The following is a 26115-nucleotide window of genomic DNA, read 5'->3' on the forward strand; positions in this document are numbered from 1 at the left end:
ACGTGCATTAACAGGTACAAAAGTAGCATATGTGTGCGGTGCACTGAAACTACTGGGACATCGCATCAGTAATTTGAGTACTATGTGTGCATTTAAAGGAATTTTTCCTTTTTTTTTTTGGACACCCCATGCTCTGCCTAGCTCATCAGTAACAGATCGTAGGGGTCCTATTTGTCAGAGTTGCTGGCACTTAACACAGCTCTGTGTACACTGTAATACTATTCTCGCCCCTTGCTGATCTATTGATGCCCTACCCTGAGGAGCTACTCTTCTGTGTGCTAATCAGTAGCCTGTAAAAACTGCCTTGCCGCTGCGGGTTGGGGAAGGACCTTGCTGCTGCCGGTTGGGGAAGGACCGAAACCTTGCCGCTGCCGGTTGGGGAAGGACCGAAACCTTGCCGCTGCCGGTTGGGGAAGGACCGAAACCTTGCCGCTGCCGGTTGGGGAAGGACCGAAACCTTGCCGCTGCCGGTTGGGGAAGGACCGAAACCTTGCCGCTGCCGGTTGGGGAAGGACCGAAACCTTGCCGCTGCCGGTTGGGGAAGGACCGAAACCTTGCCGCTGCCGGTTGGGGAAGGACCGAAACCTCTGCAGTACCCAAGGAAGATACAGCGATGCTGAGGCAATGGCTTCAGAGGAATAACATGCGAGCAAGCGAGTGTTACCTTATTGCTGCAGCCTCCATGATACAAATATCTATCTGGAGCGGCCTTACACGGGAGAACTGTCTGAATAGTTTACTTGAAATAGTTTCTAAAGTCTTCGGATGCCGGTTGTTTGCACTGTTTCACAGAGAGCTTGTTTAATTTCACAGTCGTGAATGAATTGTCGGGAACGTTTACACAGGCCATAATATCGTCCAACAACTAGTCAGGGCGGGAGTGAGGTGTTGTTTTTTTGGCAGGTGTGTATTTGCAATCTGACCACCTCTCCAACGCATAAATACATTCAAGGGGGTCAGCACATGGGTTGGAAAGGGTATCGGCCCTTCCTAAAGAGAACACCTAGAAGGCTTCTATAAAGAGTCTAACATTGACTTGCAGGAATGCTGCCTTCCAATAGGTGGCGCTGCAGAGGTATTGTTCCATCTTCCTTATATACATATTTCTGAGAGGAGCATAAATGGGCTTATAAGTCTCCTCCCTCGCCTTCTAGGTGTCTCCTTAAGGAGTGATGATAGCCTTACCGCCTCTGACTAGGCAAGCCAGGATCCTACTGCCCACTGATGAGGGACATCCCGGCCGCTGTCTGTGTATGGAGTCTGACATTGTTACAAGGCTTGTATAAAGTCTAATATTGACTTGGAGGAATGCTGCCATCCACTAGGTGGCGCTGCAGAGGTATTGCTCCATCTTCCTTATTTGTTTTAAAAAAGCAGTGTCTTTAAGCAACCACATGTATTTTTTTTTTCCTAATGCAGATTTTAATTGTGGTTGAAAATTACACACAGACACTGACCGCAGCCTTTGTACATCTGCCATGATGACTTTACTTTTCCCTAGTTGTGACAAACCCGTTACTGTTGTGGGATGTTGATGCAGTGTTTATTGTCAGCAGTAGGTGGCAGCAGAGTGTCATAAAACGTCCATCCATGTAGAGTAATGATCTGCTGCCACCTAGTGGTGTCATTGAGGCCTACACCTACAGTCTTCACCACTGGAGAGACTTCTAGCACATAAGCTCCTGCAGCTGGGAGCGTTGCTTCCTTAGGGCTCACATGAGTGGATGGATCCTGTGCATTACATGGATTTTTCACACGTTAGATCCCCATCTCCTATATTACTGTGTATTCTGCACCAAATTAGGACATGCTAGGGGCTTTTTTCACGCGTGCAAAAAAAAAAAAAAAGGGTGTCTATGTGGCCCAATAGAAAGCGGTGGGCTTTTAGCACTGTGTATTTTCACATGGGCCCCATACACTTGTGTGAATGAGTCTTTACAGGGGGTCATGGATTACTGGAGGCCTGGTATAAAGCTATGGCCCATGCACGGAGCGCTAACTCAAAAAGGGCCCCTTCCTCCAATGCGAGTGGTACAGCCGGAGGGCGAAAAACCTGGGTCCGTCTTATCTCCTCCTTTTGGCTAGTGCCTCACTCCTCTGCTGGTCTTCACCTCGGGCTGCAGAGTCCCTGCAAACACCATCACCAACACTGGGGGTGCTGCAGCGTCAAATCTGGGCTTGCAATAAAGCCGGCAGTGCCCACGGATACTGTTGCGTGTTTGCTGCGGGGTTTCGATTTTTATGCTCCCTTAGACTTTAACCCTTTCCAATCCAATTTGTATCCTGGTTTTCCTAGGGGGCTTACTGGTTTTCTGCTGTTATACAACGGCGCTATCTGCTGGCTAAAGCCAGTACTGCATGAGGTGACACGTTGGATAGGCTCCGACAGCAGAGAGGCTGGCAATACACAGTAAGAGAACCCCGACGGACGTCTTCCAACATCTGAGCTGTACAGCCTTAAATCATAATGTCTTCAGAGGTCAGACAGTGGATTGGAAAGGGTTAATGCTGTGATTTTAGTTTGTGAATGCGACAAAAAAACGAGACGAGCTGCTAATTCTTTCTTTTACAGGCAAGATCGGTCAGCATAAAAATGGAAGTGTTCAAACAAGGGCCGGACGGACATCTGTCTGGGGTGATTTAGATCCTGCACTGAGCAGGGGGTTGGACCCGATGACCCCGAGGACCCGATGACCCCGGAGGTCCCTTCCAACTCTACCAGTCTAGGATTCTATGAACTCTGGATAAAAAAATAAACACTATCACTCAGCGGCTCCGCGTGCCGCCGGCGTTCAGTCGTTGTAAAACACGGACAAAACACCCGCCCTGCGTTCCCCCCATCCATGCCGGTCGCGTCCGCTCTGTTGTGTAACCGCATCCTCGGTGCATCATGAGAAACTTTTGGAAAAAACGGTTTGGTCACCAGATAACTTTTCCCACCGCGCCGGGCGGATGGCGCCCAAGTATGTGCATGCAGTACACAGTACAGTACACAGTACACAGGCACCGTGTTTACTTGCTGCATACGTTATACCCCCATCGCCTATAGTGGTGCATATTAAGTGCCAAAATAGGACCGGCAGTGATTTTTTTGTCTCGCGCACATCATACGCAGGTCTGAGTGACTCCATAGAAAGCTATGGACTTTTAGCGCCCCCTATTATACGCGGGCGCCATACGTGTGTAGGAGCCCTTACACCTGGGGATCTGTTCCAGTTGTGTCCAGTCTCGATCATGCTGGGAGATGCTTTATGCTGCAGCATCGGTCTTTCCATTCTAAGATGAGCCGGTGGTCTTCAGGTTAGGGTGGTCCTCTGTCCCAGCAGCCGTCATACCTCAGTAGACGCAGCAGCATAAACATCTTCACTCCAGGGGGTTTGTTACAATGTATCCGGCTCTAGAATCCTGCCTGTTCTGCTCAGAGGATTGTCTGGACTGGATACATTGTCCCAAAGCCCCAGCTGTGAGAAGTAGAAGGGTGCATTCCTATGTACTAGTGTGGCCCTCTTCACTGGGTCTACATTTTCCGGGAATCCCCTGGACGAACGGATCTGTTGCATAACGGAACCCAACTGTGAACGGACCCCATTGCTCATCTTGGGGTCCGTTCGGTGTCTGTACCGCTCCTATATTGTGACCGAGGAAAAAGTCCTGCGAGCCCAACTCTGTGATCTGGCATCTCATACCGGATCGGCGCCGGCGGCTCTGGGCGGAGCCTAAAAACCACATAGAAGTACGTTGTCCGTTTTTGCGGGAGCAGCAGATGACATTTATTGAAAGAAGCATTTCTAGAAGTTTCTTCTGATTGTTGAGGTTCTTGTCACTCATCCCAAGGAAGAACATCACAGCAAAACAGCTGAAAACAGGGAGAAATAGCTTCCACTTAACCACATAAAACCTAGATGGTAGGGTGCGTTCACGCAGTCCAGGTTCTAAATCCCGAAGGTGTACCGGATCCGCGGTCTGTAAATGGGGCTGTGTGAACGCATCCTACATATTGGGCAGGACCCCGTATATAACGGCCGCGCATCTGTAGAAGGTTGGAAAGCACTGGAGGTCTCCGACCGCGGCGCATCCCCCACTGCAGAATGACAACTCCCAGCTCACCCTGACAGCTGGATGCTGGGAGTTGTAGTTGTGCAGCAGGTAGGTTGTAGGTCAGTGATGCTACCGCATGCTAGAACTGCGGATGATGCGAGAGTCATAATTATTGGCACCGGGCCGTCGCCCATGAGGTCTGCATCCCCCTTATATTACGTGTGCAGGTTATACATGAACATCGATGGCGCCTCCGGTATTCGCTGGTTCAGTGCGGTGTGGTGGCGGGACGTCCCAGCGACTTACTCCAGGTTCATGGTAGGTGGGATAATGACAGTCAATGAAAAACCCATATATACAGGAACATTCGCAGGAAGTGTTCAGGCGTTGTCGGAGGCCGCGCTGCGAGAGCCTCTCCATTCACTGAAACTGAAGAAGGTGCTCACTCCGTAGGCGATCATCACCACACAGGCGAAGAACTACGGAGAGAAGAGCGACGTTACATGTACAGACAGGATACAGGAACCAGATACGGATGCTCTATGCTGTACTTAGCACCAGGTAATGAGTTTCCAGACAGGGTTATTACAGATGATCCCCCCGATGTGAGACCCCAGAACTCCAGTTACTGACACTCGGATACAGAAATCTGATGTCAATGAAAGCAGAAACTCTAAAAGGCTTATTGCACAACATCAAAAACCTCTTTCCCCTCAGAGGTGTCAGTGTGACCCCCTTTGTCACCTGACAGACATGTAGCCTGTAGTCACGTTTCCCCCTATCCACCTTGTAGCAGATCCTGACTAACGGATGCAATGGCTTCAGGGCTGCTGATCATGGGCGGTGGGAATCTAGGCTATAATCACGAGGTGTGAGGTCCGGGAAACGTGGAGGACGAGGAAGAAGTCACTATCGTCGCCGGAAACAATTGCAAACATTTACGCAGAATCTCCCACATAGTCGGCAGCGGGACGTCCATTTTTCTGCTCACTCTGACAGTGATTTCTAAGGACTTCATGTGAAACTTGCACAGACGCGCTTCGCTGTTTCCACGCTTGCTGGGGGATGGACGGCTGGTTTTCACTTACAGATGGTAATGACATTGCAGACTAATAACAAACCGGGAGGCGGGAAAATCAGGGACATAAAACGCTCTCCTGTCTTTGGCGTCTCATGTCCCCCTAACAACAGAATAAAACTTTCTGGGACTCATTTAGTAAAATAGTCCTTATTGCCCATAACAACCAATCATGGTAAAGCTTTCACTGGACCTCAGTAGCTTGAGAAATGAATGCTGCGCTGTGATTGGCTGCTCTGGACAACAATGGGGGGGTTATCATGGGGAATAACCCAGTATTATACACGGCACTGGTGCAGGACGACTATTTACTTAACACCTCACATCAGCTACCCCTGTTATAGGTGGCACCAGAGATGGAATCACCGTATACTTGGCACCAGATAAGGGCATCTGTGTACTTGGAGCCACAGTGTAGTGCCCATATTACACTTGGCACCAGTTATGGATTGTCTGGACTCCTATTTGGCACCACATATAGAATGCCGACATTATACTTGGCGCCCCATGTGAGCGGTCTATGTAGATTGAACATGTATTCGGCACCAGGTCATGCATTACCTCTGTATTAGGTGGAGTCACCAACCCCCAATCCGGCGCCGTACCTCAGTACTGGGTCCTATAGTGATACAACAATAGTGTACTTGTATAGCAAGGCGTGGACATGCTATACGACGGTACGACACACGGCCCCCTGGGGCCCCGAACATGGGTTTCAGTTTTGCTTTGTGGCCCCGTAAGACAGAGTAAAACTCAACTGCAAAGTTGAAGAACAGCATGTGAAAAGCAGCAATCCGCATTCCGCGTCTCTCTAAGTCCGGTGGGACCCCTGCGATGACTGAAGTAAGGACAGCGTACATGTGGGTCTGAATTTGGCGCGATCGCCTCGTCGGACCTGTGTTCATTCCAGGGACTCGACACGATCGGTAACGGAATCTCCTGCAGACGACTTCCTGGATGATCGGCCCCTGTCGTAGCAGGAGGAGCCACTTCCAGTACGCTGTCCTTCAGTCATCGCCGCCGGCCCACCGGACTAAGAGACCCGGAAAGCGGATTTCTGCTTCGCTCGTAACACTCTTCAACTTTCAAATTCACTGATTTACTGTCTACCTCTTACAGTGGCCCCCAGGGGCCGAGTATATACCATCGTGTAGCGCATCCATGTCTTCCTCTACAAGTACGCTATTGTTATATCACTGTATGACAGCAGTAGTGAGATACAGCGCCGGATCCGGGATTTGGCTCACTGTATGCTGAATTATGCAGTTGTCCCCACTAGGGGAAGCTCTCAGTATATAGATATATACAGGCACCACCAGGGTGAGCACCGTGCATACAGATATATACAGGCACCACCAGGGGGAGCGCCGTGCATACAGATATATGCAACCACCACCAGGGGGAGCGCCGTGCATACAGATATATGCAACCACCACCAGGGGGAGCGCAGTGCATACAGATATATATACAAAATGTGATTGTTCTCAGCAAGAGAAACGATGTAATCTTGTAGATATGATACCTTTTAATGGCTAACAAAAATACATGATGTAATAATAGCGAGCTTCCGAACCGACGCAGGGTTCTTCTTCAGGCTTATGGATTGGATCTGAAGAGGCATGCATATTTATACACACTTATAACATACATACTTATGACAAGGCACAGATATGGATGGGATTGGTTCGCACTTAAAAGGAATTCTGCAACAGCAAACAAACTTTTTTTGTCTAGGCACTGATAGCGGAGTGAAAGTTTTATGGTCCCTAAATTACTGTTGGAGGGGGGGGGGGGGGGGGGGGGAGGTCAGCAGGCTTGAATTGCTACAAGAGGTACACAAACATTTTTAGCTAAACACCGATAAGGGAGTGAAAGTTTATGGTCCCTGAATTACTGTTGGGGGGGGGGGGGGTCGGCAGGCTAGAAATGCTACAAGAGGTACACTGACATATTTAGCTAAACACTGATAAGGGAGTGAAAGTTTATGGTCCCTGAATTACTGTTGATGGGGGTCTTATCTGTATAATAAATGTCTCACACTTCCCATTCACGCATAAATCCTGGGGAATAGTTTAACCCAGTATTCAGCGTGTCAAAGGTTGTTATCAATTTATACTCCCAAATTCTTCTGTGGTTTGTGACTTGAAACCACCCTTCAATATCAAAACTCTCATATCTCCTATGTCATGTCCATGGTTAGAGAAGTGTTCGGCCACAGGTAATTCTCTTCTTCTGTGTTTGTGACTGTGTTCAGTCACAAAACCACAGAAGAATTTGGGAATATAAATTGATAACAACCTTTGACACGCTGAATACGGGGTTAAATTATTCCCCAGGATTTATGCGTGAATGGGAAGTGTGAGACTTGAATGCACAGATAAGACCCCCATCAACAGTAATTCAGGGACCATAAACTTTCACTCCCTTATCAGTATTTAGCTAAAAATGTTTGTGTATCTCTTGTAGAAAGTCAAGCCTGCTGACCTTCCCCCCCCCAACAGTAATTTAGAGACCATAAAACTTTCACTCCGCTATCAGTGCCTAGACAAAAAAAGTTTGTTTGCTGTTGCAGAATTCCTTTTAAGTGCGAACCAATCACATCCATATCTGTGCCTTGTCATAAGTATGTATGTTATAAGTGTGTATAAATATGCATGCCTCTTCAGATCCAATCCATAAGCCTGAAGAAGAACCCTGCGTTGGTACGAAAGCTCGCTATTATTACATCATGTATTTTTGTTAGCCAATAAAAGGTATCATATCTACAAGATTACGTCGTTTCTCTTGCTGAGAACAATCACATTTTGCTCTACTGGCGACACGGTACCAGATCTTTGTTTTCATGATATATATGCAGGCACCACCAGGGGGGAGCACTGTGCATACAGATATATACAGGCACCACCAGGGGGAGCGCCGTGCATACAGATATATGCAACCACCACCAGGGGGAGCGCCGTGCATACAGATACAGGTGCTCCCCGACTTGCGAACAGGTTCCGTTCCGGGAGCCCGTTCGCAAGTCCGTTTTGTTCGCAAGTCGAACAAATGGTTGTATGGAGGGGATCGCGGGTGGATCCCGCTCCATATAACGTCGGGTGCAGGCTGTTCTTACAGCGGGCACCCGGCGGCAGCAGTTCCGACGAGCCGCGCCGCTTGTCGGAACTGTTAACACTTTAAATACCGCTCTGACAGCGGTATTTAAAGTGTTAACAGTTCTGACGAGCGGCGCGGCTCGTCGTAACTGCTGCCGCCGGGTGCGCGCTGTAAGAAACAGCCAGCACCCGACGTTCAGGGGGCCCGTACAGCGTCCCACGATGAGATCGCGGGACGCTGTGTGGTTGCTAGGCAGCCGGGGACCTCCTGAAAGGCCCCAGGGCTGCCTATGCAGAGTGCCCATCAAGCGCACGGCTTGATAGGCGCTCTGCATAGACAGCCCTAGGACCTTTCAGAAGGCCCCCGGCTGCCCAGCAACCGCGATGTGACCGGACAGGCTTCTATCAGGCTTGATAGAAGCCTGTCCGGTCCCTGCACAGCATGATGTAATGCCATAGCATTACATCATACTGTGCAGGACAGATAGTTCGTATCTAGCGAAATTCGTAACTCGAATGTTCGCAAGTCGGGGACTATCTGTATATGCAACCACCACCAGGGGGAGCGCTGTGCATATAGATGTATAGCCACCACCAGGGGGAGTGCTGTGCATACAGATATATACAACCACCACCAGGGGGAGCGCTGTGCATATAGATGTATAGCCACCACCAGGGGGAGTGCTGTGCATACAGATATATACAGCTACCACTAGGGGGAGCTCAGTGCTTTGCATTTATGCAGTTTGTATTAAAATCAATGGATTGGTATAAATCATTATGAAGCTAGCGCCAACTAGTGGTAGCTTCATGGCAGTTGCAAGCTCTGTCTCTTTGGCGGATACACTAGTAGCAGTGACTATTATTACACAGTTGCTCAGACTCCGCCCACAGCGCCTCCATTATCCGGTTTGGGTGGAGGAGCCTTTACTGCAGTGCTGTAAATAGACACCCCATTATAAAGGTGTCATCAGCAGGATTTATGGGGGTCCCCAAGCGCACCGTGTACTGGATGAGATCCAGCTAGACCAAAGAGAATGACTTTTATGGGCATGCTGGGAGTTGTAGTTCCATTGTAGCTGGAGAATGTATATTTTAAGTGATAAGTTACTGTATAACGTGGCGAATCTTACCGAGGCCGCCGCTCTTCTATTGTAATTGTATGCACCGAAGGCATTCACTGAAACCGATGCTGCGCAGGTGATGAAGGCGGTTATATACAGCAGGGTGGCCACAACGTGGTAGATAAACATCTGGGGAGCAAGAAGAAAATGTCAGATGGCGAATCGGACCCCAGACTCCTCCCCCTCACCTAGGCTCCTCCCCTCAGACTATGTGCAACATTTTACTTCTAATTATAATCTGTCCTGATGGGAATCATCTCTTCCTGTAATGACTCGCACTCATGCACAGCAGCCAATCAGAAGCAGAGCTGCAGTGTAAAGCATGAGGGAGGGACAGTGGGTTGGTCTCTGACTACCTCACACTCCTATAGAGAATGCAACTGATACACTGGATATATAATGGGGACCCGTGCCTTACCGTTAAGGGCCAGGGAACAACCGGGATCCTCCTTGGCAACTGCAGTAAGATTATGAGGAAGAGGATGATGGTGACCAGCCAGCAGAAGATCGACACAAACAGGACCCACCCGTATGCGGGCACCCAATAGTGGTTAGTGCTAGCGATCAGCGCCCAAACCAGGAAACCAAAGACCTGGAAGAGAGAGACAGTCAGAAACATTGTGCCCTCTGTCTAATACACCAGGGAGCCACAACCACAGCAGCATTCACTCCTCCCACGCTCTATTCACAACCAGAGCAGCATTCACTCCTCCCGTGCTCCATTCACAACCACAGCTGCATTCACTCCTCCCACGCTCTATTCACAACCAGAGCAGCATTCACTCCTCCCATGCTCCATTCACAACCACAGCTGCATTCACTCCACCCGTGCTCCATTCACAACCACAGCAGCATTCACTCCTCCCACGCTCTATTTACAACCAGAGCAGCATATACTCCTCCTGCGCTCCATTCACAACTACAGCAGCATTCGCTCCTCCCGTGCTCCATTCACCACCACAGCTGCATTCACTCCTCCCACGCTCTATTCACCACCACAGCTGCATTCACTCCTCCCACGCTCTATTCACCACCACAGCTGCATTCACTCCTCCCACGCTCCATTCACAACCACAGCAGCATTCGCTGCTCCCGTGCTTCATTCACAACCACAGCAGCATTCGCTCCTCCCGTGCTCCCTTCACAACCACAGCAGCATTCACTCCTCCCGTGCTCCATTCACCACCACAGCTGCATTCACTCCACCCGTGCTCCATTCACAACCACAGCAGCATTCACTCCTCCCGTGCTCCATTCACCACCACAGCTGCATTCGCTGCTCCCGTGCTCCATTCACCACCACAGCAGCATTCGCTCCTCCCGTGCTCCATTCACCACCACAGCTGCATTCGCTGCTCCTGTGCTCCATTTACAACCACAGCAGCATTCGCTCCTCCTGTGCTCCATTCACAACCACAGCAGCATTCGCTCCTCCCGCGCTCCATTCACCACCACAGCTGCATTCACTCCACCCGTGCTCCATTCACAACCACAGCAGCATTCGCTGCTCCCGTGCTCCCTTCACAACCACAGCAGCATTCACTCCTCCCGTGCTCCATTCACCACCACAGCTGCATTCACTCCACCCGTGCTCCATTCACAACCACAGCAGCATTCACTCCTCCCGTGCTCCATTCACCACCACAGCTGCATTCGCTGCTCCCGTGCTCCATTCACCACCACAGCAGCATTCGCTCCTCCCGTGCTCCATTCACCACCACAGCTGCATTCGCTGCTCCTGTGCTCCATTTACAACCACAGCAGCATTCGCTCCTCCTGTGCTCCATTCACAACCACAGCAGCATTCGCTCCTCCCGCGCTCCATTCACAACCACAGCAGCATTCGCTGCTCCCGTGCTCCATTCACAACCACAGCAGCATTCGCTCCTCCCGTGCTCCATTCACAACCACAGCAGCATTCGCTCCTCCCGTGCCCCAGTCACAACCACAGCAGCAGTCGCTCCTCCTGTGCCCCATTCACAACCACAGCAGCAGTCGCTCCTCCTGTGCCCCATTCACAACCACAGCAGTAGTCGCTCCTCCTGTGCCCCATTCACAACCACAGCAGCATTCGCTCCTCCCGTGCTCCAGTCACAACCACAGCAGCATTCGCTCCTCCCGTGCCCCATTCACAACCACAGCAGTAGTCGCTCCTCCTGTGCCCCATTCACAACCACAGCAGCATTCGCTCCTCCCGTGCTCCAGTCACAACCACAGCAGCATTCGCTCCTCCTGTGCTCCATTTACAACCACAGCAGCATTCGCTCCTCCTGTGCTCCATTCACAACCACAGCAGCATTCGCTCCTCCCGCGCTCCATTCACCACCACAGCTGCATTCACTCCACCCGTGCTCCATTCACAACCACAGCAGCATTCGCTGCTCCCGTGCTCCATTCACAACCACAGCAGCATTCGCTCCTCCCGTGCTCCATTCACAACCACAGCAGCATTCGCTCCTCCCGTGCCCCAGTCACAACCACAGCAGCAGTCGCTCCTCCTGTGCCCCATTCACAACCACAGCAGCAGTCGCTCCTCCTGTGCCCCATTCACAACCACAGCAGTAGTCGCTCCTCCTGTGCCCCATTCACAACCACAGCAGCATTCGCTCCTCCCGTGCTCCAGTCACAACCACAGCAGCATTCGCTCCTCCCGTGCTCCAGTCACAACCACAGCAGCATTCGCTCCTCCCGTGCTCTATTCACAACCACCGCAGCATTCGCTCCTCCCATGCTCTATTCACCACCTAAGCAGCATTTGTTTTTCCCATTCTCCATTCACAACCACAGCAGCATTCGCTCCTCCCATGCTCTATTCACCACCTAAGCAGCATTTGTTTTTCCCATTCTCCATTCACAACCACCGCAGCATTCGCTCCTCCCATGCTCTATTCACCACCTAAGCAGCATTTGTTTTTCCCATGCTCCAGTCATAACCACAGCAGCATTCTGTATTCTGCCTGCTCCCTGTTAGCCCTCAGGTTGCAGCTCCTCACCTGACTGCTGCCCCCTGGTGCCTCGCTGTGTGCATGGCGCATGCTCTGCTGCGTTGCATAGTGAGAAATATGGCCTTTACAGCCGAAAGCAGTGAGACGGCGCAGCACACAGCAGAGCCCAATGCTGACAGACTGCAGAGTTCTGAATGCTGCTTTAGGTGTGATTGGAGTAGAGACAAGATATAACATGAAAATCAGTACAAGAGAAGGAAGCTCTACAGATAATCATCATTTCCTGTGTGCCCTGCAGTGTCATCTAGATTCTCATCTTATTGTGGTGGCGTCCCTGAGTTAAGATCTGCCGTGGGATGGGGTGAGCCGGTTGTGACCCTCGCCTGGGACCGGTTCTACATGGGCTCCTGTGCCAGGACGGGTGTGGCGCCGCCCTCACTGTTGTGTAATAACACTCCGGGCTTAATTTCTATTGGTGACAAACACTAAACACGTAAAATTTAACCCTTTGCGGAGGAGCCCAGGTGCAATCCGTCACATGTAGTCCTATCCTGCGGACAGATCAGGGCCTCCAACCGCCACATTCCTCTGAAATGCTCTGTGCTGCTGGGATCCTTCCACGCCTGCGCCCTTACATCGTCACAGGCGCCAATATCAGATCTGACAATAGTGGCGCAACCAATTCCTGCTGTGGCACAACTGGTTCACAATGTCATCTTTAGGACACCAGGACTGCAGATACACGATGGCCTTGACACCAGTGAATCGCTCTACTCATGGCTGACGTAGGTTCCCTTTAAGTGCGCCTCCATGCGATCGCTCGTCTTATCCGTGTTCTTCTGCGCAACTCCTCCTGCGGAGATTCCAGAGGCCAGAGGCCATGTGATCTGCCGGGCAGGACTGTCACCACGTGGAGGTGACGTAAATGAGCGATCTCGTCACTGCTTAGTGATTGCCAGCGTGATGAGGTGTAATAATAAGTCACATGACCGCCCGCACCGTATCCGTAAATCCCAATGAGATCCGAGACGTTTCCTGCTTTCAGGTTTATTAATAACTGTCCAAATATCAAGAATCAACGTCCTATAGGGGGGGGGGGGGGTCACTACGTCTGAAGCGATGTGGCTTTTCATTCATTATAATGCGCGGAGCCTGCATGGCGGCACACTGTGCAGAATTACGGAGGTGAAGGCAATCCGTGTACCGCCATATTGCTAATACTGCCCCCATAATATGGCCCAGGCTTTACCAGGCTCATAGAGCCAGAGCGCTCTATCTATCTGACTCCATTATACAAGCCGTCCTGTGTGACCTTTGGACTGCAGCGTCAATAATAAACCAGACCCCTGACCCTCAGAGCTTACACTCTAATGATTTAAAGACCTGGAACAATCCTACAAAACTAACAGTTAAAGGGGTTTTCCAGGACTACACTATTGAAGACCTCTCCTCAATGCTGTGTCTAGAATCCCCACTGATCACCTGATTGAAGAGCTGCTATACCAGGCGCTGCCACTATAGAATGTACGGCACTGTGCCTCATATGGACTGAAGTGACAGTGGCACTCACCTGAGGGCTGTTTTTTACTTTGGACCCCCACCAGGAGGATATTAATAACCAATCCTGGGGACAAGTCATTAATACTCTTCCCAGAAAATCCCTTTAATCATTCTATAACAACATTCCTAATAGACTTTATATTTTACTTCCTTACCATTTCTAAGATCTTTGCTTGTTGACAGTAAATGGGACTTTATTTACATTAAAGACTGAAACCCTGAACTGATCTAATACAACTCACAGCTGATACAATTGTATCCAGTGTAGACAATGCTCTGTGAGCCCAACAGCTGACCTCCAGCCTGATACATTGTACATGGCCAGTCCTGCGCTCAGCTGGGAAGTAGATACAATTGTATCCAGTGTAGACAATACTCTGTGAGCTCAATGGTACGGACTCCAGATTGACCATACTGTACATAGTTAGTTCTGCTTTTGGCTAAGATGTAGATATCAGTGTAGACAATGCTCTGTGAGCCCAACAACCTGGACTCCAGACTGATATATTGTACATGGCCAGTCCTGCACTCAGCTGGGAAGTGGATACAATTGTATCCAGTGTAGACAATGCTCTGTGAGCCCAAAAACCTGGACTCCAGACTAATACATTGTACATGGCTAGTCCTGCTCTCAGCTGGGAAATAGATACAATTGTATCCAGTCTACAGAATACTCTGTGGACTCCAGACTGATACATTGTAGCTACCAGGACAGGAGGGAGATTTGTGCTTCTGAACAGATTGGATACAATGGTAGCAAACCCTCATCTATGAGAAGACTGAGGACTATAGAAGCTTTCAGCCTCTGTATGTCAACAAAAATCTTCTCGTTCACTGACAGCAAGCAGAGATGATGTAGAGCATTTGTATTTAGAATTCATCTAACATGAAAAGGTTCCAGACTTGGAGGCTGCCTTTAAGCTGCCACCTCTCTCACTTGCTTATCAGTGCTGCCCCCGGGCTGCAGGTATCTAGGTAGCTGATGCTCGCTCGTAAGTGCTGCGCCCGGGCTGCAGGTATCCAGGTAGATGACGCTCGCTCATCAGTGTTGCTCCTGGACTGCAGGTATCCAGGTAGATGACGCTTGCTCATCAGTGCTGCGCCCGGGCCGCAGGTATCCAGGTAGATGACGCTCGCTCATCAGTGCTGGGCTGCAGGTATCCAGGTAGATGATGCTCGCTCATCAGTGCTGGGCTGCAGGTATCCAGGTAGATGATGCTCGCTCGTCAGTGTTGCTCCTGGACTGCAGGTATCCGGGTAGATGACGCTCGCTCATCAGTGCTGGGCTGCAGATATCCAGGTAGATGACGCTTGTTCGTCGGTGCTAGGCTGCAGGTATCTAGGTAGATGACACTTGCTAGTCAGTGCTGGGCTGCAGGTATCCAGGTAGATGACGCTCGCTCGTCAGTGCTGGGCTGCAGGTATCCAGGTAGATGACGCTTGCTCGTCAGTGCTGGGCTGCAGGTATCCAGGTAGATGACGCTTGCTCGTCAGTGCTGGGCTGCAGGTATCCAGGTAGATGGGGCTTGCTCGTCAGTGCTGGGCTGCAGGTATCCAGGTAGATGACGCTCGCTCGTCAGTGCTGGGCTGCAGGTATCCAGGTAGATGGGGCTTGCTTGTCAGTGCTGGGCTGCAGGTATCCAGGTAGATGACACTTGCTAGTCAGTGCTGGGCTGCAGGTATCCAGGTAGATGACGCTCGCTCGTCAGTGCTGGGCTGCAGGTATCCAGGTAGATGGGGCTTGCTCGTCAGTGCTGGGCTGCAGGTATCCAGGTAGATGACGCTCGCTCGTCAGTGCTGGGCTGCAGATATCCAGGTAGATGACGCTCGCTCGTCAGTGCTGGGCTGCAGGTATCCAGGTAGATGACGCTTGCTCGTCAGTGCTGGGCTGCAGGTATCCAGGTAGATGACACTTGTTCGTCAGTGCTGGGCTGCAGGTATCTAGGTAGATGACGCTTGCTCGTCAGTGCTGGGCTGCAGGTATCCAGGTAGATGACGCTTGTTCGTCAGTGCTGGGCTGCAGGTATCCAGGTAGATGACGCTTGCTCGTCAGTGCTGGGCTGCAGGTATCCAGGTAGATGACGCTTGCTCGTCAGTGCTGGGCTGCAGGTATCCAGGTAGATGACGCTAGCTCTATCTACTCTGTGGCTTTTATCCCAACGGGGGAGGGGGAGGATAAACAGAACAAAGCCCGGGATTTATCTGCTCGCACCTGTAGAATCTCACCGTTACCATCTAACCAGCAGCAAGGAGACCCCACAGGTGGATTTTAAAGGTGACATTAGGACATTTAAAGGGGTTGTCCCATGAAAGCACATTATCTCATCTGCGGAAGATAGTACTGCGGCCCCCTATGGCAAGCACCCCTGATCACAGCACAGGACGCTCCGTTACCTGCGGACCGTGGCCAGGACTGGCGATAGCGGTACTTACAATTTCCACCATCAAGAAGATCCCAGGGATGGACCAAAGGAGGCTCAGGTCCGGTCTGGGGCAGCAACCTCTGATGCCGGAGACCTCCGGGGTGCTGGTGTGGGTGCTGACTTTGGCAGGGAATTCAGCCATGGCGCTGGTGTGCTGCTCCTGGCGTATGCGTGGGGATTGTGGTAGCGCTGTGCTAGGTGTGTTCCTGCGGTGAGCAGGACGGGGCAGGTCTGCGGAGGGCGATTACTACACAATACGATTCGCCTTGTATTCTCTGTCAGGGTTCCCTACCTGCTACTCCCTGGACGCCAGGGTGCAGGAGGGCGGGCACAGGTGGGTTAAACAGTAATAGGATCCTGGTACTGAACACATGGGGCAAAGTTTGATACAATAGAGTCTCATCTGTGCTCGCTGCGCGTGAAAGCGCTCTGTGATAGTTAACCCTCCGCCTGCCAGAGCACTGCGCAGGAAATATGGGAAAGAAGTAACAATGCATGATGGGGGCTGTAGTACTGCGCCAACCAATGAGACTGTGTCACACATGATGGGCTTAGATATATTCCTCAGCAGGCAGTATCACAGACGACAGGCTTAGATACAGCAGATCAGGAGACAGTATCACAGGCGGGGATTACATATACTGGCTCCGTATACTGTATCACACCTCGCAGGCTGAGATACTTTGTTCCTGGGGAATCTCCACTCCTGCACTTGGGAGGTTGTAGATCTCGTCACGGGTGAGAACACGTTCATACGTGACTTGTGGGGCCGCTCCCTGATTATACCGGTTTTGTGGCGAATCATCCCGTCTCCCCAGAGCTGTTGTGTTACATACTTATAGTGCAAAGCTACAACAAAAACCCGAAAAACCGAACACCATACAACAATGCGCATAGTGTATGGTACATAGGGGGCAGTATTATAGTAGTTATATTCTTGTACATAGGGAGCAGTATTATAGTAGTTATATTCTTGTACATAGGGGGCAGTATTATAGTAGTTATATTCTTGTACATAGGAGGCAGTATTATAGTAGTTATATTCTTGTACATAGGGGGCAGTATTATAGTAGTTATATTCTTGTACATAGGAGCAGTATTATAGTAGTTATATTCTTGTACATAGGGGGCAGTATTATAGTAGTTATATTCTTGTACATAGGAGGCAGTATTATAGTAGTTATATTCTTGTACATAGGGGGCAGTATTATAGTAGTTATATTCTTGTACATAGAAGCAGTATTATAGTAGTTATATTCTTGTACATAGGGAGCAGTATTATAGTAGTTATATTCTTGTACATAGGAGCAGTATTATAGTAGTTATATTCTTGTACATAGGAGGCAGTATTATAGTAGTTATATTCTTGTACATAGGGGGCAGTATTATAGTAGTTATATTCTTGTACATAGGGGGCAGTATTATAGTAGTTATATTCTTGTACATAGGAGGCAGTATTATAGTAGTTATATTCTTGTACATAGGGGGCAGTATTATAGTAGTTATATTCTTGTATATAGGGGGCAGTATTATAGTAGTTATATTCTTGTACATAGGGGGCAGTATTATAGTAGTCATATTCTTGTACATAGGGGGCAGTATTATAGTAGTTATATTCTTGTACATAGGGGGCAGTATTATAGTAGTTATATTCTTGTACATAGGGGGCAGTATTATAGTAGTTATATTCTTGTACATAGGAGGCAGTATTATAGTAGTTATATTCTTGTACATAGGGGACAGTATTATAGTAGTTATATTCTTGTACATAGGGAGCAGTATTATAGTAGTTATATTCTTGTACATAGGGGGCAGTATTATAGTAGTTATATTCTTGTACATAGGGGGCAGTATTATAGTAGTTATATTCTTGTACATAGGGGGCAGTATTATAGTAGTTATATTCTTGTATATAGGGGGCAGTATTATAGTAGTTATATTCTTGTACATAGGGAGCAGTATTATAGTAGTTATATTCTTGTACATAGGGAGCAGTATTATAGTAGTTATATTCTTGTACATAGGGGGCAGTATTATAGTAGTTATATTCTTGTACATAGGGGGAAGTGTTATAGTATTTATATTCTTGTACATAGGGGGCAGTATTATAGTAGTTATATTCTTGTACATAGGGGGCAGTATTATAGTAGATATATTCTTGTACATAGGGAGCAGTATTATAGTAGTTATATTCTTGTACATAGGGGGCAGTGTTATAGTAGTTATATTCTTGTACATAGGGGGAAGTGTTATAGTATTTATATTCTTGTACATAGGGGGCAGTATTATAGTAGTTATATTCTTGTACATGGAGGGCAGTATTATAGTAGTTATATTCCTGTACATAGGGGGCAGTATTATAGTAGTTATATTCTTGTACATAGGGGGCAGTATTATAGTAGTTATATTCTTGTACATAGGGGGCAGTATTATAGTAGTTATATTCTTGTACATAGGGGGCAGTATTATAGTAGTTATATTATTGTACACAGGAGCAGTATTATAGTAGTTATATTCTTGTACATGGGGGGCAGTATTATAGTAGTTATATTCTTGTACATAGGGGGCAGTATTATAGTAGTTATATTCTTGTACATGGGAGGCAGTATTATAGTAGTTATATTCTTCTACATAGGGAGCAGTATTATAGTAGTTATATTCTTGTACATAGGGGCAGTATTATAGTAGTTATATTCTTGTGCATAGGGAGCAGTATTATAGTAGTTATATTCTTGTACATAGGGGGCAGTATTATAGTAGTTATATTCTTGTACATAGGGGCAGTATTATAGTAGTTATATTCTTGTACATAGGGGGCAGTATTATAGTAGTTATATTCTTGTACATAGGGGGCAGGATTATAGTAGTTATATTCTTGTACATAGGGGGCAGGATTATAGTAGTTATATTCTTTTACATAGGAGGCAGTATTATAGTAGATATATTCTTGTACATAGAGGGCAGTATTATAGTAGTTATATTCTTGTACATAGGAGGCAGTATTATAGTAGTTATATTCTTGTACATAGGGGGCAGTATTATAGTAGTTATATTCTTGTACATAGGGGGCAGGATTATAGTAGTTATATTCTTGTACATAAGGGGTAGTATTATAGTAGTTATATTCTTGTACATAGAGGGCAGTATTATAGTAGTTATATTCTTGTACATAGAGGGCAGTATTATAGTAGTTATATTCTTGTACATAGGGGGCAGTATTATAGTAGTTATATTCTTGTACATAGGGGCAGTATTATAGTAGTTATATTCTTATACGTAGGGGCAGTATTATAGTAGTTATATTCTTGTACATAGGGGCAGTATTATAGTAGTTATATTCTTGTACATAGGGAGCAGTATTATAGTAGTTATATTCTTGTACATAGGGGCAGTATTATAGTAGTTATATTCTTGTACATAGCGAGCAGTATTATAGTAGTTATATTCTTGTACATAGGGGCAGTATTATAGTAGTTATATTCTTGTACATAGGGAGCAGTATTATAGTAGTTATATTCTTGTACATAGGGGGCAGTATTATAGTAGTTATATTCTTGTACATAGGGGCAGTATTATAGTAGTTATATTCTTGTACATAAAGAGCAGTATTATAGTAGTTATATTCTTGTACAAAGGGGGCAGTATTATAGTAGTTATATTCTTGTACATAGGAGCAGTATTATAGTAGTTATAATCTTGTACAAAGGGGGCAGTATTATAGTAGTTATATTCTTGTACATAAGAGCAGTATTATAGTAGTTATAATCTTGTACAAAGGGGGCAGTATTATAGTAGTTACATTCTTGTACATAGGGGGCAGTATTATAGTAGTTATATTCTTGTACATAGGAGCAGTATTATAGTAGTTATAGTCTTGTACATAGGAGCAGTATTATAGTAGTTATATTCTTGTACAAAGGGGGCAGTATTATTGTAGTTATATTCTTGTACATAGGAGCAGTATTATAGTAGTTATAATCTTGTACAAAGGGGGCAGTATTATAGTAGTTATATTCTTGTACATAAGAGCAGTATTATAGTAGTTATAATCTTGTACAAAGGGGGCAGTATTATAGTAGTTACATTCTTGTACATAGGGGGCAGTATTATAGTAGTTATATTCTTGTACATAGGAGCAGTATTATAGTAGTTATAGTCTTGTACATAGGAGCAGTATTATAGTAGTTATATTCTTGTACATAGGGGGCAGAATTATAGTAGTTACATTCTTGTACATAGGGGGCAGTATTATCGTAGTTATATTCTTGTACATAGGGGGCAGTATTATAGTAGTTATATTCTTGTACATAGGGAGCAGTATTATAGTAGTTACATTCTTGTACATAGAGAGCAGTATTATAGTAGTTATATTCTTGTACATAGGAGCAGTATTATAGTAGTTATATTCTTGTACATAGGGAGCAGTATTATAGTAGTTACATTCTTGTACATAGAGAGCAGTATTATAGTAGTTATATTCTTGTACATAGGGGGCAGTATTATAGTAGTTATATTCTTGTACATAGGGGGCAGTATTATAGTAGTTATATTCTTGTACATAGGAGGCAGTATCATAGTAGTTTTATTCTTATACATGGGAGCAGTATTATAGTAGTTATATTCTTGTACATAGAGAGCAGTATTATAGTTGTTATATTCCTGTACATAGGGAGTAGTATTATAGTAGTTATATTCTTGTACATAGGAGCAGTATTATAGTAGTTATATTCTTGTACATAGGGAGCAGTATTATAGTAGTTATATTCTTGTACATAGGAGCAGTATTACAGTAGTTATATTCTTGTACATAGGTGGCAGTATTATAGTAGTTATATTCTTGTACATAGGGGGCAGTATTATAGTAGTTATATTCTTGTACATAGGGGGCAGTATTATAGTAGTTACATTCTTGTACATAGGGGGCAGTATTATAGTAGTTACATTCTTGTACATAGGGGGCAGTATTATAGTAGTTACATTCTTGTACAGAGGGGGCAGTATTATAGTAGTTATAGTCTTGTACATAGGAGCAGTATTATAGTAGTTATATTCTTGTACATAGGAGCAGTATTATAGTAGTTATATTCTTGTACATAGGAGCAGTATTATAGTAGTTATATTCTTGTACATAGGAGGCAGTATTATAGTAGTTATAGTCTTGTATATAGGAGCAGTATTATAGTAGTTATAGTCTTGTACATAGGGGGCAGTATTATAGTAGTTATATTCTTGTACATAGCAGGCAGTATTATAGTAGTTATAGTCTTGTATATAGGAGCAGTATTATAGTAGTTATAGTCTTGTACATAGGGGGCAGTATTATAGTAGTTATATTCTTGTACATAGGGGACAGTATTATAGTAGTTATAGTCTTGTACATAGGGGGCAGTATTATAGTAGTTATAGTCTTGTACATAGGAGCAGTATTATAGTAGTTATAGTCTTGTACATAGGGGGCAGTATTATAGTAGTTATATTCTTGTACATAGGGGACAGTATTATAGTAGTTATAGTCTTGTACATAGGGGGCAGTATTATAGTAGTTATAGTCTTGTACATAGGAGCAGTATTATAGTAGTTATAGTCTTGTACATAGGGGGCAGTATTACAGTAGTTATAGTCTTGTACATAGGGGGCAGTATTATAGTAGTTATAGTCTTGTACATAGAGGGCAGTATTATAGTAGTTATAGTCTTGTACATAGGGGGCAGTATTATAGTAGTTATATTCTTGTACATAGGGAGCAGTATTATAGTAGTTATAGTCTTGTACATAGGGGGCAGTATTATAGTAGTTATAGTCTTGTACATAGGGGGCAGTATTATAGTAGTTATATTCTTGTACATAGGGGCAGTATTATAGTAGTTACATTCTTGTTCATAGGGGGCAGAATTATAGTAGTTACATTCTTGTACACAAGGGGCAGTATAATAGTAGTTATATTCTTGTATATAGGGAGCAGTATTATAGTAGATATATTCTTGTACATAGGGAGCAGTATTATAGTAGTTATATTCTTGTATATAGGGAGCAGTATTATAGTAGATATATTCTTGTACATAGGGGGCAGTATTATAGTAATTATATTCTTGTACATAGGGAGCAGTATTATAGTAGTTATATTCTTGTACATAGGGGGCAGAATTATAGTAGTTACATTCTTGTACATAGGGGGCAGTATTATAGTAGTTATATTCTTGTACATAGGGGGCAGTATTATAGTAGTTATATTCTTGTACATAGAGAGCAGTATTATAGTAGTTACATTCTTGTACATAGGGGGCAGTATTATAGTAGTTATATTCTTGTACATAGGGGGCAGTATTATAGTAGTTATATTCTTGTACATAGGGGGCAGTATTATAGTAGTTATATCCTTGTACATAGGGGGCAGTATTATAGTAGTTATATCCTTGTACATAGGGGCCAGTATTATAGTAGTTTTATTCTTGTACATGGGAGCAGTATTATAGTAGTTATATTCTTGTACATAGGAGGCAGTATTATAGTAGTTATATTCTTGTACATAGGAGCAGTATTATAGTAGTTATAGTCTTGTACATAGGGGGCAGTATTATAGTAGTTATATGCTTGTACATAGGAGCAGTATTATAGTAGTTTTATTCTTGTACATAGGGGGCAGTGTTATAGTACTTATATTCTTGTACATAGGCAGTATTATAGTAATTATATTCTTGTACATAGGCAGTATTATAGTAGTTATATTCTTGTACATAGGGGGCAGTATTATAGTAGTTATATTCTTGTACATAGGAGGCAGTATTATAGTAGTTATATTCTTGTACATAGGGGCAGTATTATAGTAGTTATAGTCTTGTACATAGGGAGCAGTATTATAGTAGTTATAGTCTTGTACATAGGGGGCAGTATTATAGTAGTTATATGCTTGTACATAGGGGGCAGTATTATAGTAGTTATATGCTTGTACATAGGAGCAGTATTATAGTAGTTTTATTCTTGTACATGGGAGCAGTATTATAGTAGTTTTATTCTTGTACATAGGAGGCAGTATTATTGTAGTTATATTCTTGTACATAGGAGCAGTATTATAGTAGTTATAGTCTTGTACATAGGGGGCAGTATTATAGTAGTTATATTCTTGTACATAGGGGGCAGTATTATAGTAGTTATATTCTTGTACATAGGGGGCAGTATTATAGTAGTTATATTCATGTACATAGGGGGTAGTATTATAGTAGTTATATTCTTGTACATAGGAGGCAGTATTATAGTAGTTATATTCTTGTACATAGGGGGCAGTATTATAGTAGTTATATTCTTGTACATAGGGGGCAGTATTATAGTAGTTATATTCGTGTACATAGGGGGCAGTATTATAGTAGTTATATTCATGTACATAGGGGGTAGTATTATAGTAGTTATATTCTTGTACATAGGAGGCAGTATTATAGTAGTTATATTCTTGTACATAGGGGGCAGTATTATAGTAGTTATATTCTTGTACATAGGGGGCAGTATTATAGTAGTTATATTCTTGTACATAGGGGGCAGTATTATAGTAGTTATATTCTTGTACATAGGGGGCAGTATTATAGTAGTTATATTCTTGTACATAGGGGGCAGTATTATAGTAGTTATATCCTTGTACATAGGGGGCAGTATTATAGTAGTTATATCCTTGTACATAGGGGCCAGTATTATAGTAGTTTTATTCTTGTACATGGGAGCAGTATTATAGTAGTTATATTCTTGTACATAGGAGGCAGTATTATAGTAGTTATATTCTTGTACATAGGAGCAGTATTATAGTAGTTATAGTCTTGTACATAGGGGGCAGTATTATAGTAGTTTTATGCTTGTACATAGGAGCAGTATTATAGTAGTTTTATTCTTGTACATAGGGGGCAGTGTTATAGTACTTATATTCTTGTACATAGGCAGTATTATAGTAATTATATTCTTGTACATAGGCAGTATTATAGTAGTTATATTCTTGTACATAGGGGGCAGTATTATAGTAGTTATATTCTTGTACATAGGAGGCAGTATTATAGTAGTTATATTCTTGTACATAGGGGCAGTATTATAGTAGTTATAGTCTTGTACATAGGGAGCAGTATTATAGTAGTTATAGTCTTGTACATAGGGTGCAGTATTATAGTAGTTATATGCTTGTACATAGGGGGCAGTATTATAGTAGTTATATGCTTGTACATAGGAGCAGTATTATAGTAGTTTTATTCTTGTACATGGGAGCAGTATTATAGTAGTTTTATTCTTGTACATAGGAGGCAGTATTATTGTAGTTATATTCTTGTACATAGGAGCAGTATTATAGTAGTTATAGTCTTGTACATAGGGGGCAGTATTATAGTAGTTATATTCTTGTACATAGGGGGCAGTATTATAGTAGTTATATTCTTGTACATAGGGGGCAGTATTATAGTAGTTATATTCATGTACATAGGGGGTAGTATTATAGTAGTTATATTCTTGTACATAGGAGGCAGTATTATAGTAGTTATATTCTTGTACATAGGGGGCAGTATTATAGTAGTTATATTCTTGTACATAGGGGGCAGTATTATAGTAGTTATATTCTTGTACATAGGGGGCAGTATTATAGTAGTTATATTCATGTACATAGGGGGTAGTATTATAGTAGTTATATTCTTGTACATAGGAGGCAGTATTATAGTAGTTATATTCTTGTACATAGGGGGCAGTATTATAGTAGTTATATTCTTGTACATAGGGGCAGTATTATAGTAGTTATATTCTTGTACATAGGGGGCAGTATTATAGTAGTTATATTCTTGTACATAGGGGGCAGTATTATAGTAGTTATATTCTTGTACATAGGGGGCAGTATTATAGTAGTTATATTCTTGTACATAATGGCAGTATTATAGTAGTTATATTCTTGTATATAGGGGGCAGTATTATAGTAGTTATATTCTTGTACATAGAGGGCAGTATTATAGTAGTTTTATTCTTATACATGGGAGCAGTATTATAGTAGTTTTATTCTTGTACATGGGAGCAGTATTATAGTAGTTTTATTCTTGTACATAGGAGGCAGTATTATAGTTGTTATATTCTTGTACATAGGGGGCAGTATTATAGTAGTTATATTCTTGTACATAGGGGGCAGTATTATAGTAGTTATATTCTTGTACATAGGAGCAGTATTATAGTATAGTCTTGTACATGGGAGCAGTATTATAGTAGTTTTATTCTTGTACATAGGAGGCAGTATTATAGTAGTTATATTCTTGTACATAGGGGGCAGTATTATAGTAGTTATATTCTTGTACATAGGAGGCAGTATTATAGTAGTTATTTTCTTGTACATAGGGGGCAGTGTTATAGTAGTTATATTCCAGAGAATACAGTATTCTCTGGAAGGAGGGGGTACCTGAGGGGGCTGTACATATGGAGTCGCTTGCATTCTAGAGGGCAGCACCCCCACACTTTGTACGAACAACCCCTTTCTCATTAGGAGCCCCCAGTGACCCAACACATGATGGAGCTCACTGAAATCACCTCAGATGACCCCTTTAGGGTGAGTTTGCCCCCACTCCCTGCTGTGTAGCACTGTGATGAGGATGTGCACTGTCTTCTGGCCTCCCCCCTCATCATTCCTTAATTCTAATCTTTATTTGCTCATTCCACCTGAAGGAGCGACAGCCAGCCGGCCGCACCCCATCCACTTGCCACATTATATTATAGGGCCCATTAAACTCTCAACGACACGTCCGCGCCCGGCCGGGCGGCTCCACTGGAGCAACATTTTATAGGGTCTGTATGAAAAGTGACTATGCAAATATTTTGCTTAAGGGAGAATTAGCCTGGATTCGCACGAGCGTA

The 26115-nt window shown here is 44.8% G+C and overlaps 1 protein-coding gene across 2 annotated transcripts; it reads right to left on the reverse strand.

The window, feature by feature from the left end:
• Positions 1-3738: 3738 nt before the first annotated feature.
• On the reverse strand, positions 3739-16563 carry PLLP (plasmolipin). 2 transcript variants are annotated; one of them, XM_066584064.1, is made up of 4 exons: positions 16274-16563; positions 9754-9927; positions 9345-9464; positions 3739-4517 (listed from the first exon to the last, which is right to left on the reverse strand). In XM_066584064.1, exons 1-4 carry the CDS (start codon positions 16403-16405, stop codon positions 4419-4421), a joined length of 525 nt encoding a protein of 174 aa, XP_066440161.1. In that variant the 5' UTR covers positions 16406-16563; the 3' UTR covers positions 3739-4418. The 2 variants fall into 2 exon arrangements, with proteins under 2 accessions (XP_066440161.1, XP_066440160.1); XM_066584063.1 differs by lacking the exon at positions 16274-16563 and adding an exon at positions 12329-12608.
• Between the last annotated feature and the right edge of the window lie 9552 nt (positions 16564-26115).

Source organism: Eleutherodactylus coqui, chromosome 11 (assembly GCF_035609145.1).
Source record: "Eleutherodactylus coqui strain aEleCoq1 chromosome 11, aEleCoq1.hap1, whole genome shotgun sequence".
NCBI classification, from domain to species: Eukaryota; Metazoa; Chordata; class Amphibia; order Anura; family Eleutherodactylidae; genus Eleutherodactylus; species Eleutherodactylus coqui.

Bases quoted from the DNA above. Each gene is read 5' to 3' on its own strand.
- PLLP (XM_066584063.1), bottom strand. From the start codon at position 12,517: ATGTTATATCTTGTCTCTACTCCAATCACACCTAAAGCAGCATTCAGA. The intron at 9,465-9,753 runs GTAAGGCACGGG...CTTGCTCCCCAG, and splicing joins TTGTTCCCTGGCCCTTAACG to ATGTTTATCTACCACGTTGT. The intron at 4,518-9,344 runs GTAAGATTCGCC...TTCTCTCCGTAG, and splicing joins ATAGAAGAGCGGCGGCCTCG to TTCTTCGCCTGTGTGGTGAT.